The sequence below is a fragment of the Gopherus evgoodei genome, chromosome 3 (assembly GCF_007399415.2).
Source record: "Gopherus evgoodei ecotype Sinaloan lineage chromosome 3, rGopEvg1_v1.p, whole genome shotgun sequence".
NCBI classification, from domain to species: domain Eukaryota; kingdom Metazoa; phylum Chordata; order Testudines; family Testudinidae; genus Gopherus; species Gopherus evgoodei.
Genome location: NC_044324.1, coordinates 5,503,249 through 5,520,226, shown reverse-complemented (window position 1 = coordinate 5,520,226; position 16,978 = coordinate 5,503,249). Strand labels below are relative to the sequence as shown.

Here is a 16,978-nt window from a genome sequence, read left to right as displayed (position 1 = left end):
AAAAGAGGATTCCCAGGCTGGGTAAAATGAATTCCTGAAGGGAAAACTCTGGCAGGAACTGCCCCGTTCCTAAGGGCCAGGCAGCATCGGACGCGGAATTGCTGAGGCGGTGCGAACCGGGTGGCTGTATTTGTAACTTGGGAGTGGGGCTTGACAGGATTTCTCTACGCTTGGGTAACCAGAACCTTAACTGTAACTAGAATAAAAGTGGTAACACAGACTAGCCCATTGAGCCGTGACCCTCTGGATGGGCTTCATGCAGCCCTAAATGTGTAGTGAGCAGCAGAGGGGACTTTCACCCTGAGGAGCTCGCAGCTGTAGCCACCCAAGCCCAACCCACGCTGGCGTAGAGACAGCTTCACTTTAACGAAAATAAACAACTACAGCAGGAAATGGCAGAGAACCAGGGGGAGCCACCTCCTGCCTGCCGTTTACACTGGGTGAAATCTGGAGTGACTCTGGAGCTCACACAGATACTGGGGTAACCTGGAGGAAACGCAGCCTGCTTCTCTCCAAAGGGATGCGGCTGGGAGGGGCGTTGGGAGGGACACACGCCCCCCCTGCCTGCCGCCCGGCTGCAGGGAAGGTGAAAGCTTTCATTCTGCAACCAGCAATTTCTCCCTCGGTGCCCGCCTTGCACCAGCGTGGGAGGGGCGGTGAATGCGCTCTGTCTCCCTGACCCAACGCCGTTGGGCTCTGACCCTGACCCTGGCAGGGCGCTGGGCCTTGCCCCCAGAGCCAGGAAAGCTGAGATTTGCTAGAGTGCAGGAGGATTAATCATTTCCCTGCAGATAGCAGAGGCTGCAGTCCCAGCGTGGGGGAGGGGGTTCGTTTGCACCCAGAGCAGGGTCCAATTCTGATCCTGACCCTCATGCAACCCACACGCCCCAGCCCACAGAACTGGCCAAGAGAGGCGAGTGGCTAGGCTAAAGTTACTTGTACTTCAGGGCATCAGCCTCTAACTCTGGGGGTCAGGAGGACATGGTCCCGGAGCTGCCAGTAGGATTCCTAGGGACGGCTCTGGCGTAGGTCCCTTCAGTAGGAAATCTGTCCCAGCTCCCGGCCCCGCTCTGCTCCAGCAGGGCTGATCCTGTGCCGTCAGCACCGTGCATGGGCCAAAATCTAGGGCAGAGTGTGACAGTGGGAGCCAGCTAAGGTCACTCAATCAGGGTGAACTGCAAACAAAACAGGGCAGACAAACCCCAAACGCTGGTGGATATTCTAACTTAGATTTACCAACCAGCACAGAACAGCTTCTATAGTACCTCACTGGTTACTCAGAAGTCCAAACACCGCAGTTTCCTTAAAGTGCCCAGCCTCAGGCCTCCGTCCAGACACACACGTCAGATATGATGATGATTCCAGAAAATCTTATCTCATCATATAAAAGAAAAGGTTCTTCCAATCCCAAAGGATCAGCCACATACCCAGGTTCAATTTTAACTTAGATCTTACCCAAAATACACACTATTAGCCAATTTTTATAAACTAAGCTAAAATTTATTAAAAAAGTAAAGAGAGCGAGTGTTGGTTAAAAGATCAATATACAGACAGATTTGAATTCAATTCTTGAGGTTCAGACACAGCAGAGATGATCTTCTAGTTGCCGAAAGCCCTTTCAGAACTAGTCCAGAGGTTACAGTCCGATGTCCATATTCAGGGTGACTCCAGTCAGTGACTGGGGATCTCAATCCTTGTGGCTTAAGGTTTCCCCCTCTTGAAACCCAAAGCAGATCTGAGATGAAGCAGGATCGTGTCCCAGGGGGGTTTATACATTTCCTGCAGCCTTTAGGCCTGAGAAAACAATAGGCTTAACTCCTTCTCCCAAACATCCTGGCAATTAGCACAGGGTAATTTATCCATTAAACTGTTCAGATACAGATTACCACAACCTTCAAAGAGACACATAGACAATAATACTATTTCACTCAAGTATCATCATAATATTAATATTCCTTTTTTGATCTTTGAATTAAAACTATAGCAATAAACAAGACTTGTTTGCTTATATCACAAGACCTGAGCAAACATCTACCCTTGAGATCTCTAACAATGCAGGCTGCATTTCAAAGCTCTGTTCATTTACAGGTTTTCCTAACCAGTTTCTACAGTTCACCCATGGGCCAGGTCAGTTTGAGTTAATTAACTCTTTTTGGCTCTATATTCAATGAAATATTATTTTACACTTATAACGTCACACAGGGCACTTACTCGTTTGTTTCCAGGACCCCTCCTCCCCTCGCCCATTTGGGTCCCCTCTCGGTGACCAGGAGGAAGCAGCTTCCACAAGGATATCAGAACTGGGGGGCTCTTGTGTCGGGTCCTGGTGGGATCTTTCCTGGGTGACCCCCCAGGGCTTTGCCACCCAGTGACGAGGACAGTGCCAGCCCAGGAAATAGCATCGCTTGGCAGCCAGTCCCTCTCAAGCTGCCCGGCCCCACTGCTGGGGTCCTGGGGCAGCCGGTGGGTTCGGAGCTGGAAGCTGCAGCCAACAAATGCAGCACCGCTTCCCTGGCAGGCTGGAACCAGCCACTTTAAATCCCAGGCAGGACTCTGCCCAAGCCCAGGGGTCGGCAGCCTTTCAGAAGCGGTGGCCGAGTCTTCACTTACTCGCTTTAGCGGAGGGTTTCACAGGCCGGTCGTACATTGTAACGTTTGTTAGAAGTTTCTGTAAGTCTGTATCAGGGGTTGGCAACCTACGGCATGTGAGCAGATTTTCAGTGGCATGTTGCTGCCAGCCAGGATCCTGGCCCCACTCAGTCCCCCACCCCCACCGCTCTCTCCTGCGGGGGCAGGAGGCAGAAGCTTGGTCCTTCTGGCAGCCAAGCTCCCTCCTCCCCCACATGCTGCCTTCCTGCGCCTCCCTCTCTCCTGCCCTGTGCCCATCAGCTGACAGACCTTGTGAGGGGGAGCCCAGCTCGCTGCACAGGGCAGGAGGCAGAGAAGAGGTAGGGACCGACGGGGCCCTGGGGAAAGGGGTGGAATCGGGCATATCCCCTCCAGCCCCCTGCCACGATGAGCCGCTCATGGCAGGGGGCTGGGCGCACCCCCACAAGCCGAGCACCCCGTAAACTTTCCCCTCCTGTTGGCTTTTAAACAACCCCTTCCTGGATCCTGGACAGCCCCTGGGAGCGAGACTCAGTTTCTTGCTGTCACCCCTTTCCCGGGGATTTTTTTCCCTTGCCCTCTTTGCTGCCATTTTCTTCCCATCACTTTCCTCTTGCCTAACCCGCGTCGGGTTTAGCCAGTGTATTTTCCAGTGTTGGACCAGATCTCCGAGCGACCGATCAGACCGGGCCTTTCTCCAGCCACCAGGCTCCGAGGGTTCTCTCACTGCGCTTTTCTCTCTCCCTTTTTGGTGTGTCTGTCTGGTTCGGCCCTCCAGGAAATGGGTTTGAACATTAACAACCCCTGCAGCTGCACCCCATCTAAACTAACCCCCCCCACCCCAAAGGACTGGCAGTAGCATGTTTACTGCCATCTAAAAATACCATCAGACGGGGTAAAGGGAGATGGTTGAATGGAAAACCTGGTGTAACCCTTTGCATTTCAAAGGTTGCACTGATTCGTGCCTTGTTTCCTCCCCATGTCTTGAATAAATCGTTAAGATTCCTAATGGGGTCTCGGCGGCTGAGAACCCCCGACTAACGTTGACTATTTAGCACTGTTCCGCTGCAGGATCATGTTGAGAGCAGGGGCTGTTTAACTCCATCCACAGTCAAACAAGCCGCCCCCCCAGAGTCCGCCTGTGAGGATGTGGCTGTACCTGGCCGCCCTGCTGGGGCTGTACTTCCTGCGCCGATGGTACCGGGAGCGGCAGAGCGTCGAGGGCCTCCCGGAGAAATATGTCCTGATCACCGGCTGCGACTCCGGCTTCGGGAACCAGCTGGCCAAGCAGCTGGACACACGGGGTCTGCGGGTGCTGGCGGCTTGTCTCACTCAGCAGGGCGCGGAGCAGCTGAGGAAGGCGACGTCGGAGCGGCTGCAGACGGTGATCCTGGACGTCACCCGCACCGACAGCATCGCCGCGGCCACCGCCTGGGTGAAGGAACAAGTGGGGAACAAAGGTGCAGCTTGGACGAGATGCTGGCAGTTATTGCACGGGGCTGGGACTGGGTCTGTGTCCTGCCCCCTTTGCCTGAGGTCTCGGGAGCCTCGAGTGTGCATTAATGCCCTGGCAATCCTTCGCCCGAGGCTGCAGAGGGGCCGGGGGGCGGTGGCAGCAGCTGGCACAATCCCCATGTTGCAAAGTCGTGCTGGCAAAGTGCATCCTCATGGGGGCGGGTTTTCCTTGCCAGAGCTGGGTGGGGAATTTCCCGCACTCCCCCCCAAACTCCCCTAAGGAGACAGGCAGGTCTGGGCACAGCGGCAGGCCAGATGGGCTTTCAGAGCTTGTGTTGTGCTCAGCTGGGGGGGCCCAGCCCCATGTGTCCCAGCTTTGCTGCCCCTCGCTACCTGCCCCCATCCACCTCCTTCCGTGCCCCCCCAGTATCACAGCGAGGCTGGCGGCCGTGCTGTCATGCTGGGACTGAGAAGCAGGTCACGTCGGCCTGGCCAGGGACACCAGTGACCGGAGCAGCCCTGGGGCTCTGTAGCAGGGCAGGAGGGGATATAGGGCCTGATTCTCCAAGTACCTGGGCCAGAGGGGACTGGGAGACAAGCCACCCCCAAACCCTTCTGTCCCCTTTGCCCAGGGCTCTGGGGCCTGGTGAATAACGCGGGGATCGCAGTCCCCACGGCCCCCAACGAGTGGCTGACCAAGGACGACTTCATCAAGGTGCTGGAAGTGAACCTGATCGGCCTGATCGAGGTGACCCTCAGCTTCCTGCCCCTGGTGAAGCGAGCCAGGGGCCGGGTCGTCAACGTGGCCAGCACGATGGGGCGCGTGGCCATGATTGGAGGGGGCTATTGCCTGTCCAAGTACGGGGTGGAGGCGTTCTCCGACAGTCTCCGGTGAGAGCCATTAATAGGAGCGTCCGCACTTGTGTCCTCACCAGGGCCGGGTTTGGCCCAAGAACCTCGGGGCTCTGGGAGGGTCGGCAAAGCTCTGCCTACGTAGAGCAACCCTTACTGGTCTCCAAACTCCCCCACCACACACTGTGCGTCTGGGACCCCCCCATAACCAGACACTCCCCCGTCTCTGCCCCCCAGCACCTTCCCTCACTCCCTTTGCATCCAGCCTTCCCAACTCCATGTGTGTGGGGGGGTCCTGTGCCTTGGCGTGGGCTTCCGTGGTCACGTCGTTGTTCCGTTCCAGGCGGGAGCTCCTCCCTTTTGGGGTCAAGGTCTGCATCATAGAGCCGGGCGCCTTCAGGACGCAGATCATAAATACCCAGCTCTTGCAAAACATGGTGAAGGAGGTGTGGGGCCGTGTCCCCTCCGAGATCAAAGAGTCGTACGGACAGCGCTACTTCGACTCCTGTGAGTCCGAGGGGGTGAACGGGCTGGGGCTGGATTCTCCGAGGGGGATTGTAGCCGGATGAGGGCGGGGAATAAACTGAGCCCCGGTGATGCTTGGGGTCTGCTGCGCTGTGGCTGGGGTGGGGCTGGACCTTTCTATTCCAAAGCCCGGGGGGCTCTTCTCCAAAGCCTCCATTGGGCCCAACGGCCCCCACGGCTTTGAAGACGCGGCCAGTGGCAGAGGAAGGGCTGCAGTCCGGTTTCCCAGGGCCAGGCTCATCCTTGCAGGACTGGCTCCTCCCTCGTGCGCTGCCACGCACCAGGTGCAACACAGGATCCCGCGCTGATCTGGTAGCAATCCGGTGGCACCCCATAGCTCCGAAATCCCGGGATCTATTTCTGCTTTGACAGTGGGCGTGTACACGCACGTGCTGTCCAGTGGCTCGAACCACGGTGGCCCTAGAAACTCCGGACCGTTTCCCCTTCGTTCGGCTCCCGTTTTGAAGCAGGAAGGTCTGATTTCAATCTCTGCGGCCACTTCGAAGTGGGGGTGGAGGGACTCACACTCTCCCTTCTCGTCAGTCTTCCTTGCCCTGGGCCTGACTTCGGCCTCGTTTGTATTTCCACATGCAGATTGCAAGCGATCCCCACAGCTTGCAGCCACGGCCAGCCCCAACCTCTTCCTGGTCACCGACTGCATGGAGCACGCGCTGATGGCCCGCCACCCCCGCACCCGCTACTCCGGGGGCTGGGACGCCAAGCTGTATTTCATCCCGGTCTCCTACTTGCCAGCCTGGTGCCAAGACTTCCTGCTGACTCTCCGGCAGCCCAAACCAGCCCATGGCATCTAGGGGCGGTGGCAAAGCCACCCAGGGGGCCTGCGCGGGGGAGATATTACGTTGCGATGGCAGCTTCTCACCGTGTAGCCAGGGCCGGCCTTAGGATTTATGGTGCCCTAGGCGAGATTATTAAACTGGTGCCCCTGTGCCTGATCTGCTCTTAGCAACACAAACATAAGCTTATAGTATTGGAAAACTTGCCACATTCACATTATTAAAACCAGTTTAACTTAATTAAGCACACTGTAATGCTGATGGACTAGCACTAAAGAAGCAGCACTATAGAAAAAATTCTGATATGACGGAATGATGCAAATAATATATTTTTTTTAATTTATCAAAATTTTATTGGAAATTTATATGAAGAGGTATTGAAACAAAGATTTGTTTTTAATTAAAAGCAATCTTTTAGGCTTTTTTGGCTGCAAAATCAGTAATAATGTCATTGTATGACAAAGACAAGTTGTGTCTTGTTCGATCGCAAGAATAGCAAGACCAGTCAAGCATTCCTGACTCATTGTAGAGCGGAGATAGTTTTTAATGAGCTTTAGTTTTGAGAAACTCCGTTCTCCTGATGCTTCTGTTACAGGAATTGTCAGTAGAATACGAGTGGCAATGTACACGTTAGGATATATGTCAACAAGTTTGCGGGTATGAATAAACTGTACAGTGTCCATCACTGATTTTGCATGTGGCAACACTGATGACAGTGTACTCAATTCTTCGTACAGTTCAAGTCCATTTAAATCAAAACTATCACCGTGCTTCAGGAGGCTCTCTAGGTTCTTGCACTTTGTCATTAGTTGCTCTTGTTTTCCTGTTTCGTTGAATTTAGTTATGTCATACAAAAATCCAAACTGTTCATGGTGTGCTTGCAAGGTATTAAACCTTTCATCAACAGCAGATACTGCTTTATCCATCACAACATTAAAAAATTCAACCTCAAATTTCTTTTCTGGATCGTCTATGGGCATGATCTGCTGTACAGATTCTTCACAAAGAAGTGTCCCTGGCCTTTTTAACTCATATTAACTATGTATTTACTTTATGAAAGTTGGAGAAAACATTGTGAAAACGTAAAACATTGGCTGCCCAACTTCTGGGCTGGCAAAAGTTATGCTGACTCACAGGGAAAAAAAAAAGCAGGAGAATCTTAGTACAACATATGGTCACTCTATACCAGGAGTTGGCAACCTTTCAGAAGTGGTGTGCCAAGTTCACTGTAATTTAAGGTTTCTCGTGCCAGTAATACATGTTAATGTTTGTAGAAGGTTTCTTTCTATGTCTATATTATATAAATAAACTATTGTTATTATCTGAGGTCTTGGCCACAGGTCCTGCTCAGGCCACTGCCAGCTGAGTAAATGAAACCCCAAACCGGCAGTGGGCTGGTGGCTGGAACCCTAGACAAGGATCCCAGGCCCTGCTTAGCCCTCTGCTGGCCTGGGGTTCTGACCACCAACTCTTGCCAGCCAGGATCCCGGCCGCCAACCCCCCCTCAGCCCGCCACCAGCCTGGGATTCTGCTCACCCAGGCTGGCAGGAGGCAGAGTGGAGCTGGCGGCTGAGCTCCTGACTGGCAAGGGAGTAGCAGTAGGCTGAGTGCTGCTGGCACCCCAGACTGGCAGCAGACTGAGCCACTCAATCCCCCACCGGCCCTGCTCAGCCCGCCACCAGCACGCTCAGCCCGCCACCAGCCCGCTCAGCCCGCTGCCGGCTGAGTGAATGGAACCCCAGGCTGACAGCAGGTTGAGTGGTTCGGCTGGCCTGCTCAGCCCACTGCCAGCCTGGGGTTCCTTGGGGGTCCCCAGGCCAGCAGCAGGTGCTGAGTGGGGCCGATGGCTGGTATTCCAGCTGGCAATAGGGCAGCAGCCGGAACCCCAGAGCAGTGATGGGCTGAGCCGCTCAGCCTGCTGCTGCATACCATCAAAAATCAGCTCACCTGCCACCTTTGACACGTGTGCCGTAGGTTGCCGACCCCTGCTTTATACACTAGTAAGGAGATGAGCATATTACAGTTGTTGGAGGGCTCTTATCAGGAGTAACAGGCTATAGGAAAGTCGGTCAACATTTTTTGTTTCTCTGATGAAAACTGACCCACTCCCTGCCTCAAACCAAACCTGTCACTAATAATTGTCAACAACTTAATTTTCTGTTTTTGGCTAAGATATTGATTTAAAAAAATATTGAAATTGGATTCAGGATTCTTAGCAAGAATTTTTGGCAAGCAAAGTTGTTAAATGACAATCTAAATGGCAACACAGTACTGCTTTCATGTTTGGCTCACCCCCCAGCCTGCTGGTCCAACAGCTGCAGTAGAGGAGGAGATAGGTGGAAAACTGCAGGACCCCAAAATCCACCACTTGGGGTGCAGAGTGGCAACAGCAGCAGCAAACCCTCAGGTCCAATCACACGCCAATGGGCACCGCCGCCAGCCCAACAGACCATGGTGAAGTTAGCACAGCATCTGATCTCAGGGACAGGGCACCCATAGAGCCACAGCAGCTCGTCCTGCCCTGTGCAGCTCCCCCCGGATGAGATGGATCGCTGGCAGCTGCCAGCCCGGGGGAGAGGCGCTCCCCAGCTAGGGTGATAGATCCAGATGTCCTGATTTTATAGGGCCAGTCCCGATATTTGGGGCTTTGTCTTATATAGGCACCAATTACCCGCACCTAGAGTGACCAGACAGAAAGTGTGTAAAATCAAGACAGGGATGGGTGGGGGTGGGGGGGGTAAAGGAGCCTATATAAGAAAAAGACCCCAAAATTGGGACTGTCCCTATAAAATAGGGATATCTGCTCACCCTACTCCAATCCCCTATCCTGATTTGTCACACATCTGGCTAACCCCATCCAAACCCTGTGTGACATTCCAATCCTGGCTGCCTGCCCAGGAAGTGAGTTACTTTCACCTTCATTCCTCAGCAGGCAGCCAGCCTCCCTTCTCCCCACCTACCCCCAGCACCTCACCCAACCCAGCCCTGACGGAGGGGAGGGAGGAGAGAGAGATGGGTGCTCCTGGGGAGGAGGGAGAAAGGAGGGGGTGCTCCGTGGGGCGGGGGGGAGGAGAAGAATGGATGTTATGGGGGACAACAAAGGATACTGGTTCCAGAGGGACAGAGCCTGCCTCACCTGACCTCAGCCGGGGGGAAAGAGTCACACTCACAGGTGAGCTCCTTCCCCAACCCTACCCCGCCCCTTCCCAGAGACCCCAGCAGCCACTCCCGTCCCTCAGGCTGTGCTGCATTCGGCTCTCTCTAGGACCCAGCAGCCCTGCTTCTACACTGTCTGGGCTGCCTGCAGAGTGGTGCCCCCAGGCAGAGTGAGGCCCTAGGCGGCTGCCTATTCTGCCTATGCCTAAGGACGGCCCTGGGGATGGGTGCCGTCATGCACGTGTGCAGAGTGTCGGTGTAGCCGGCAGCACAAGAGAAAAGAGGATTCCCAGGCTGGGTAAAATGAATTCCGGAAGGGAAAACTCTGGCAGGAACTGCCCCGTTCCTGAGGGCCAGGCAGCATCGGACGCTGAATCGCTGAGGCGGTGCGAACCGGGTGGCTGTATTTGTAACTTGGGAGTGGGGCTTGACAGGATTTCTCTACGCTTGGGTACCAGAACCTGAACTGTAACTAGAATAAAAGTGGTAACACAGACTAGCCCGTAGAGCCGTGACCCTCTGGGTGGGCTTCATGCAGCCCTAAATGTGTAGTGAGCAGCAGAGGGGACTTTCACCCCGAGGAGCTCGCAGCTGTAGCCACCCAAGCCGAACCCACGCTGGCGTAGAGACAGCTTCACTTTAACAAAAATAAACAACTACAGCAGGAAATGGCAGAGAACCAGGGGGAGCCACCTCCTGCCTGCCATTTACACTGGGTGAAATCTGGAGTGACTCTGGAGCTCACACAGATACTGGGGTAACCTGGAGGAAACGCAGCCTGCTTCTCTCCAAAGGGATGCGGCTGGGAGGGGCGTTGGGAGGGACACACGCCCCCCCTGCCCGCCGCCCGGCTGCAGGGAAGGTGAAAGCTTTCATTCTGCAACCAGCAATTTCTCCCTCGGTGCCCGCCTTGCTCCAGCGTGGGAGGGGCGGTGAATGCGCTCTGTCTCCCTGACCCAACGCCGTTGGGCTCTGACCCTGACCCTGGCAGGGCGCTGGGCCTTGCCCCCAGAGCCAGGAAAGCTGAGATTTGCTAGAGTGCAGGAGGATTAATCATTTCCCTGCAGATAGCAGAGGCTGCAGTCCCAGCGTGAGGGAGGGGGTTCGTTTGCACCCAGAGCAGGGTCCAATTCTGATCCTGACCCTCATGCAGCCCACACGCCCCAGCCCACAGAACTGGCCAAGAGAGGCGAGTGGCTGGGCTAAAGTCACTTGTACTTCAGGGCATCAGCCTCTAACTCTGGGGATCAGGAGGACACGGTCCCGGTGCTGCCAGTAGGATTCCTAGGGACGGATCTGGCGTAGGTCCCTTCAGTAGGAAATCTGTCCCAGCTCCCGGCCCCGCTCTGCTCCAGCAGGGCTGATCCTGTGCCGTCAGCACCGTGCATGGGCCAAAATCTAGGGCAGAGTGTGACGGTGCGAGCCAGCTAAGGTCACTCAATCAGGGTGAACTGCAAACAAAACGGGGCAGACAAACCCCAAACGCTGGTGGATATTCTAACTTAGATTTACCAACCAGCACAGAACAGCTTCTATAGTACCTCACTGGTTACTCAGAAGTCCAAACACCGCAGTTTCCTTAAAGTGCCCAGCCTCAGGCCTCCGTCCAGACACACACGTCAGATATGATGATGATTCCAGAAAATCTTATCTCATCATATAAAAGAAAAGGTTCTTCCAATCCCAAAGGATCAGCCACATACCCAGGTTCAATTTTAACTTAGATCTTACCCAAAATACACACTATTAGCCAATTTTTATAAACTAAGCTAAAATTTATTAAAAAAGTAAAGAGAGCGAGTGTTGGTTAAAAGATCAATATACAGACAGATTTGAATTCAATTTTTGAGGTTCAGACACAGCAGAGATGATCTTTGAGTTGCCGAAAGTCCTTTCAGAACTAGTCCAGAGGTTACAGTCCAATGTCCATATTCAGGGTGACTCCAGTCAGTGACTGGGGATCTCAATCCTTGTGGCTTAAGGTTTCCCCCTCTTGAAAGCCAAAGCAGATCTGAGATGAAGCAGGATCGTGTCCCGGGGGGTTTATACATTTCCTGCAGCCTTTAGGCCTGAGAAAACAATAGGCTTAACTCCTTCTCCCAAACATCCTGGCAATTAGCACAGGGTAATTTATCCATTAAACTGTTCAGATACAGATTACCACAACCTTCAAAGAGACACATAGACAATAATACTATTTCACTCAAGTATCATCATAATGTTAATATTCCTTTTTTGATCTTTGAATTAAAACTATAGCAATAAACAAGACTTGTTTGCTTATATCACAAGACCTGAGCAAACATCTACCCTTGAGATCTCTAACAATGCAGGCTGCATTTCAAAGCTCTGTTCATTTACAGGTTTTCCTAACCAGTTTCTACAGTTCACCAATGGGCCAGGTCAGTTTGAGTTAATTAACTCTTTCTGGCTCTATATTCAATGAAATATTATTTTACACTTATAACGTCACACAGGGCACTTACCCATTTGTTTCCAGGACCCCTCCTCCCCTCGCCCATTTGGGTCCCCTCTCGGTGACCAGGAGGAAGCAGCTTCCGCAAGGATATCAGAACTGGGGGGCTCTTGTGTCGGGTCCTGGTGGGATCTTTCCTGGGTGACCCCCCAGGGCTTTGCCACCCAGTGATGAGGACAGTGCCAGCCCAGGAAATAGCATCGCTTGGCAGCCAGTCCCTCTCAAGCTGCCCGGCCCCACTGCTGGGGTCCTGGGGCAGCCGGTGGGTTCGGAGCTGGAAGCTGCAGCCAACAAATGCAGCACCGCTTCCCTGGCAGGCTGGAACCAGCCACTTTAAATCCCAGGCAGGACTCTGCCCAAGCCCAGGGGTCGGCAGCCTTTCAGAAGCGGTGGCCGAGTCTTCACTTACTCGCTTTAGCGGAGGGTTTCACAGGCCGGTCGTACATTGTAACGTTTGTTAGAAGTTTCTATAAGTCTGTATCAGGGGTTGGCAACCTACGGCATGTGAGCAGATTTTCAGTGGCATGTTGCTGCCAGCCAGGATCCTGGCCCACTCAGTCCCCCACCCCCACCGCTCTCTCCTGCGGGGGCAGGAGGCAGAAGCTTGGTCCTTCTGGCAGCCAAGCTCCCTCCTCCCCCACGTGCTGCCTTCCTGCGCCTCCCTCTCTCCTGCCCTGTGCCCATCAGCTGACAGACCTTGTGAGGGGGAGCCCAGCTCGCTGCACAGGGCAGGAGGCAGAGAAGAGGTAGGGACCGACGGGGCCCTGGGGAAAGGGGTGGAATCGGGCATATCACCTCCAGCCCCCTGCTGCGATGAGCCGCTCATGGCAGGGGGCTGGGCGCACCCCCACAAGCCGAGCACCCCGTAAACTTTCCCCTCCTGTTGGCTTTTAAACAACCCCTTCCTGGATCCTGGACAGCCCCTGGGAGCGAGACTCAGTTTCTTGCTGTCACCCCTTCCCCGGGGATTTTTTTCCCTTGCCCTCTTTGCTGCCATTTTCTTCCCATCACTTTCCTCTTGCCTAACCCGCGTCGGGTTTAGCCAGTGTATTTTCCAGTGTTGGACCAGATCTCCGAGCGACCGATCAGACCGGGCCTTTCTCCAGCCACCAGGCTCCGAGGGTTCTCTCACTGCGCTTTTCTCTCTCCCTTTCTGGTGTGTCTGTCTGGTTCGGCCCTCCAGGAAATGGGTTTGAACATTAACAACCCCTGCAGCTGCACCCCATCTAAACTAACCCCCCCACCCCAAAGGACTGGCAGTAGCATGTTTACTGCCATCTAAAAATACCATCAGACGGGGTAAAGGGAGATGGTTGAATGGAAAACCTGGTGTAACCCTTTGCATTTCAAAGGTTGCACTGATTCGTGCCTTGTTTCCTCCCCATGTCTTGAATAAATCGTTAAGATTCCTAATGGGGTCTCGGCGGCTGAGAACCCCCGACTAACGTTGACTATTTAGCACTGTTCCGCTGCAGGATCATGTTGAGAGCAGGGGCTGTTTAACTCCATCCACAGTCAAACAAGCCGCCCCCCCAGAGTCCGCCTGTGAGGATGTGGCTGTACCTGGCCGCCCTGCTGGGGCTGTACTTCCTGCGCCGATGGTACCGGGAGCGGCAGAGCGTCGAGGGCCTCCCGGAGAAATATGTCCTAATCACCGGCTGCGACTCCGGCTTCGGGAACCAGCTGGCCAAGCAGCTGGACACGCGGGGCCTGCGGGTGCTGGCGGCTTGTCTCACCCAGCAGGGCGCGGAGCAGCTGAGGAAGGCGACGTCGGAGCGGCTGCAGACGGTGATCCTGGACGTCACCCGCACCGACAGCATCGCCGCGGCCACCGCCTGGGTGAAGGAACAAGTGGGGAACAAAGGTGCAGCTTGGACGAGATGCTGGCAGTTATTGCACGGGGCTGGGACTGGGTCTGTGTCCTGCCCCCTTTGCCTGAGGTCTCGGGAGCCTCGAGTGTGCATTAATGCCCTGGCAATCCTTCGCCCGAGGCTGCAGAGGGGCCGGGGGGCGGTGGCAGCAGCTGGCACAATCCCCATGTTGCAAAGTCGTGCTGGCAAAGTGCATCCTCATGGGGGCGGGTTTTCCTTGCCAGAGCTGGGTGGGGAATTTCCCGCACTCCCCCCCAAACTCCCCTAAGGAGACAGGCAGGTCTGGGCACAGCGGCAGGCCAGATGGGCTTTCAGAGCTTGTGTTGTGCTCAGCTGGGGGGGCCCAGCCCCATGTGTCCCAGCTTTGCTGCCCCTCGCTACCTGCCCCCATCCACCTCCTTCCGTGCCCCCCCAGTATCACAGCGAGGCTGGCGGCCGTGCTGTCATGCTGGGACTGAGAAGCAGGTCACGTCGGCCTGGCCAGGGACACCAGTGACCGGAGCAGCCCTGGGGCTCTGTAGCAGGGCAGGAGGGGATATAGGGCCTGATTCTCCAAGTACCTGGGCCAGAGGGGACTGGGAGACAAGCCACCCCCAAACCCTTCTGTCCCCTTTGCCCAGGGCTCTGGGGCCTGGTGAATAACGCGGGGATCGCAGTCCCCACGGCCCCCAACGAGTGGCTGACCAAGGACGACTTTGTCAAGGTGCTGGATGTGAACCTGATCGGCCTGATCGAGGTGACCCTCAGCTTCCTGCCCCTGGTGAAGCGAGCCAGGGGCCGGGTCGTCAACGTGGCCAGCACGATGGGGCGCGTGGCCATGCTTGGAGGGGGCTATTGCCTGTCCAAGTACGGGGTGGAGGCGTTCTCCGACAGTCTCCGGTGAGAGCCATTAATAGGCGTGTCCGCACTCGTGTCCTCACCAGGGTGGGGTTTGGCCCAAGAACCTCGGGGCTCTGGGAGGGTCGGCAAAGCTCTGCCTACGTAGAGCAACCCTTACTGGTCTCCAAACTCCCCCACCACACACTGTGCGTCTGGGACCCCACCATAACCAGACACTCCCCGGTCTCTGCCCCTCAGTACCTTCCCTCACTCCCTTTGCATCCAGCCTTCCCAACTCCATGTGGGGGGGGTCCTGTGCCTTGGCGGGGGCTTCCGTGGTCACGTCGGTGTTCCGTTCCAGGCGGGAGCTCCTCCCTTTTGGGGTCAAGGTCTGCATCATAGAGCCGGGCGCCTTCAGGACGCAGATCTTAAATACCCAGCTCTTGCAAGACATGGTGAAGGAGGTGTGGGGCCGGGTCCCCTCCGAGATCAAAGAGTCGTACGGACAGCGCTACTTCGACTCCTGTGAGTCCGAGGGGGTGAACGGGCTGGGGCTGGATTCTCCGAGGGGGATTGTAGCCGGATGAGGGCGGGGAATAAACTGAGCCCCGGTGATGCTTGGGGTCTGCTGCGCTGCGGCCGGGGTGGGGCTGGACCTTTCTATTCCAAAGCCCGGGGGGCTCTTCTCCAAAGCCTCCATTGGGCCCAACGGCCCCCACGGCTTTGAAGACGCGGCCAGTGGCAGAGGAAGGGCTGCAGTCCGGTTTCCCAGGGCCAGGCTCATCCTTGCAGGACTGGCTCCTCCCTCGTGCGCTGCCACGCACCAGGTGCAACACAGGATCCCGCGCTGATCTGGTAGCAATCCGGTGGCACCCCATAGCTCCGAAATCCCGGGATCTATTTCTGCTTTGACGGTGGGCGTGTACACGCATGTGCTGTCCAGTGGCTCGAACCACGGTGGCCCTAGAAACTCCGGACCGTTTCCCCTCCGTTCGGCTCCCATTTTGAAGCAGGAAGGTCTGATTTCAGTCTCTGCGGCCACTTCGAAGTGGGGTTGGGGGGACTCACATGCTCCTTTCTCGTCAGTCTTCCCTGCCCTGGGCCTGACTTCGGCCTCGTTTGTATTTCCACATGCAGATTATGAACAATTCCTACAGCTTGCAGCCACGGCCAGCCCCAACCTCTTCCTGGTCACCGACTGCATGGAGCACGCGCTGACGGCCCGCCACCCCCGCACCCGCTACTCCGGGGGCTGGGATGCCAAGCTGTATTTCATCCCGGTCTCCTACTTGCCAGCCTGGTGCCAAGACTTCCTGCTGACTCTCCAGCAGCCCAAACCAGCCCATGGCATCTAGGGGCGGTGGCAAAGCCACCCGGGGGGCCTGCGCGGGGGAGGTATTACGGTTGAGATGGCAGCTTCTCGCCGTGTAACTTACTAGCTTCGGGGGTGCAGCGCGTTGCTTGGTTTAAAGCCAGCAGGGTGGGACTGATCAGGTGTCAAGAGCCAGGTAGGGTGAGATGTTAGCGGGGCGGGGTGGGGGGGGGCGGTCTGCTGCTTTCGCAGACCAGCTTCTGCTGGGTCCTGCTCATTTTCTGCTTCACTGGAATGCAAGGGGCTTCACTGTGCCGATGGGGCCCCGGGTGTATGAATCGAAGGGAGGCACAGGAGAGGTCTGGGCTGCTTGAGCGGTTACGGCACTGCGGCCGGATTCAGGGGAGCTGGGTGCCATTCCTGACTTTGCCACAGACTGACTGCACAAATCATTTGCCGTGCCTCAGTTTCCCCATCTGTAGAATGCAGGCAGTACATCTTCCTAGGTTTAAACTGTGAGCTCTTTGGGGCAGGGACTCTCTCTCACTCTGTGTCTGTGATCACCCAGCACAACGGAACCCTGATCTTGGTGAGGGCCTCCAGGTCCTACCATAATACATGAAACAATCCATCTAATTGCATTGAACTCTAGTAAAATCATTGGTTTCAGGCTGTGGCATGGGGTTGGTAGAGGCCTCTCTGGCCTTTTTTGTTTAGTCGCAGAGCCAATAAATTGTTGCAAAAACATTCGTGTAACGGCAGCTTTTCCAGTCCAAAAAAGACCAGGACTGGGGTCGGTACCAGCTCCGATACATACGTCGGCCTTCGGAAACCTGTCAAGCCAGGCCAGGCCAACGGGCCGGGGCGCCACTTAATGCTTCCTTTCAGCACTCATATTCGCTCCCCCTTGGTTTGTGGCTGGGGGTGAGGCTCTGCTTGCAAATCCCACTTGTACGTCTGGGTACATCTCTTTTTTCCTTGTACAACTCCCACTTGATAGGTCAGTGGTAGCTCCCTAAAAGTGGGTGGGCCTCCGGCACCCAAACCATGGGCCCCGCCTCATGCTGCCCCTCCCCGAGGCCCTGCCCCCACACAGCCCCACCCCACCAAG

General features: G+C 55.5%; 2 protein-coding genes across 2 annotated transcripts; both read left to right on the top strand.

The window, feature by feature from the left end:
• Nucleotides 1-3,510: 3,510 nt before the first annotated feature.
• On the top strand, nt 3,511-6,251 carry LOC115647836 (retinol dehydrogenase 7-like). Its single transcript, XM_030554671.1, has 4 exons — nt 3,511-4,067; nt 4,695-4,953; nt 5,258-5,421; nt 6,034-6,251. The coding sequence occupies exons 1-4, from the start codon at nt 3,755-3,757 to the stop codon at nt 6,249-6,251; spliced, it is 954 nt and encodes a 317-aa protein (XP_030410531.1). The 5' UTR covers nt 3,511-3,754.
• A 3,117-nt stretch (nt 6,252-9,368) lies between these two features.
• On the top strand, nt 9,369-16,582 carry LOC115647833 (retinol dehydrogenase 7-like). Its single transcript, XM_030554669.1, has 5 exons — nt 9,369-9,405; nt 13,381-13,729; nt 14,357-14,615; nt 14,917-15,080; nt 15,693-16,582. Exons 2-5 carry the CDS (start codon nt 13,417-13,419, stop codon nt 15,908-15,910), a joined length of 954 nt encoding a protein of 317 aa, XP_030410529.1. The 5' UTR covers nt 9,369-9,405; nt 13,381-13,416; the 3' UTR covers nt 15,911-16,582.
• The last annotated feature ends 396 nt before the right edge of the window (nt 16,583-16,978 follow it).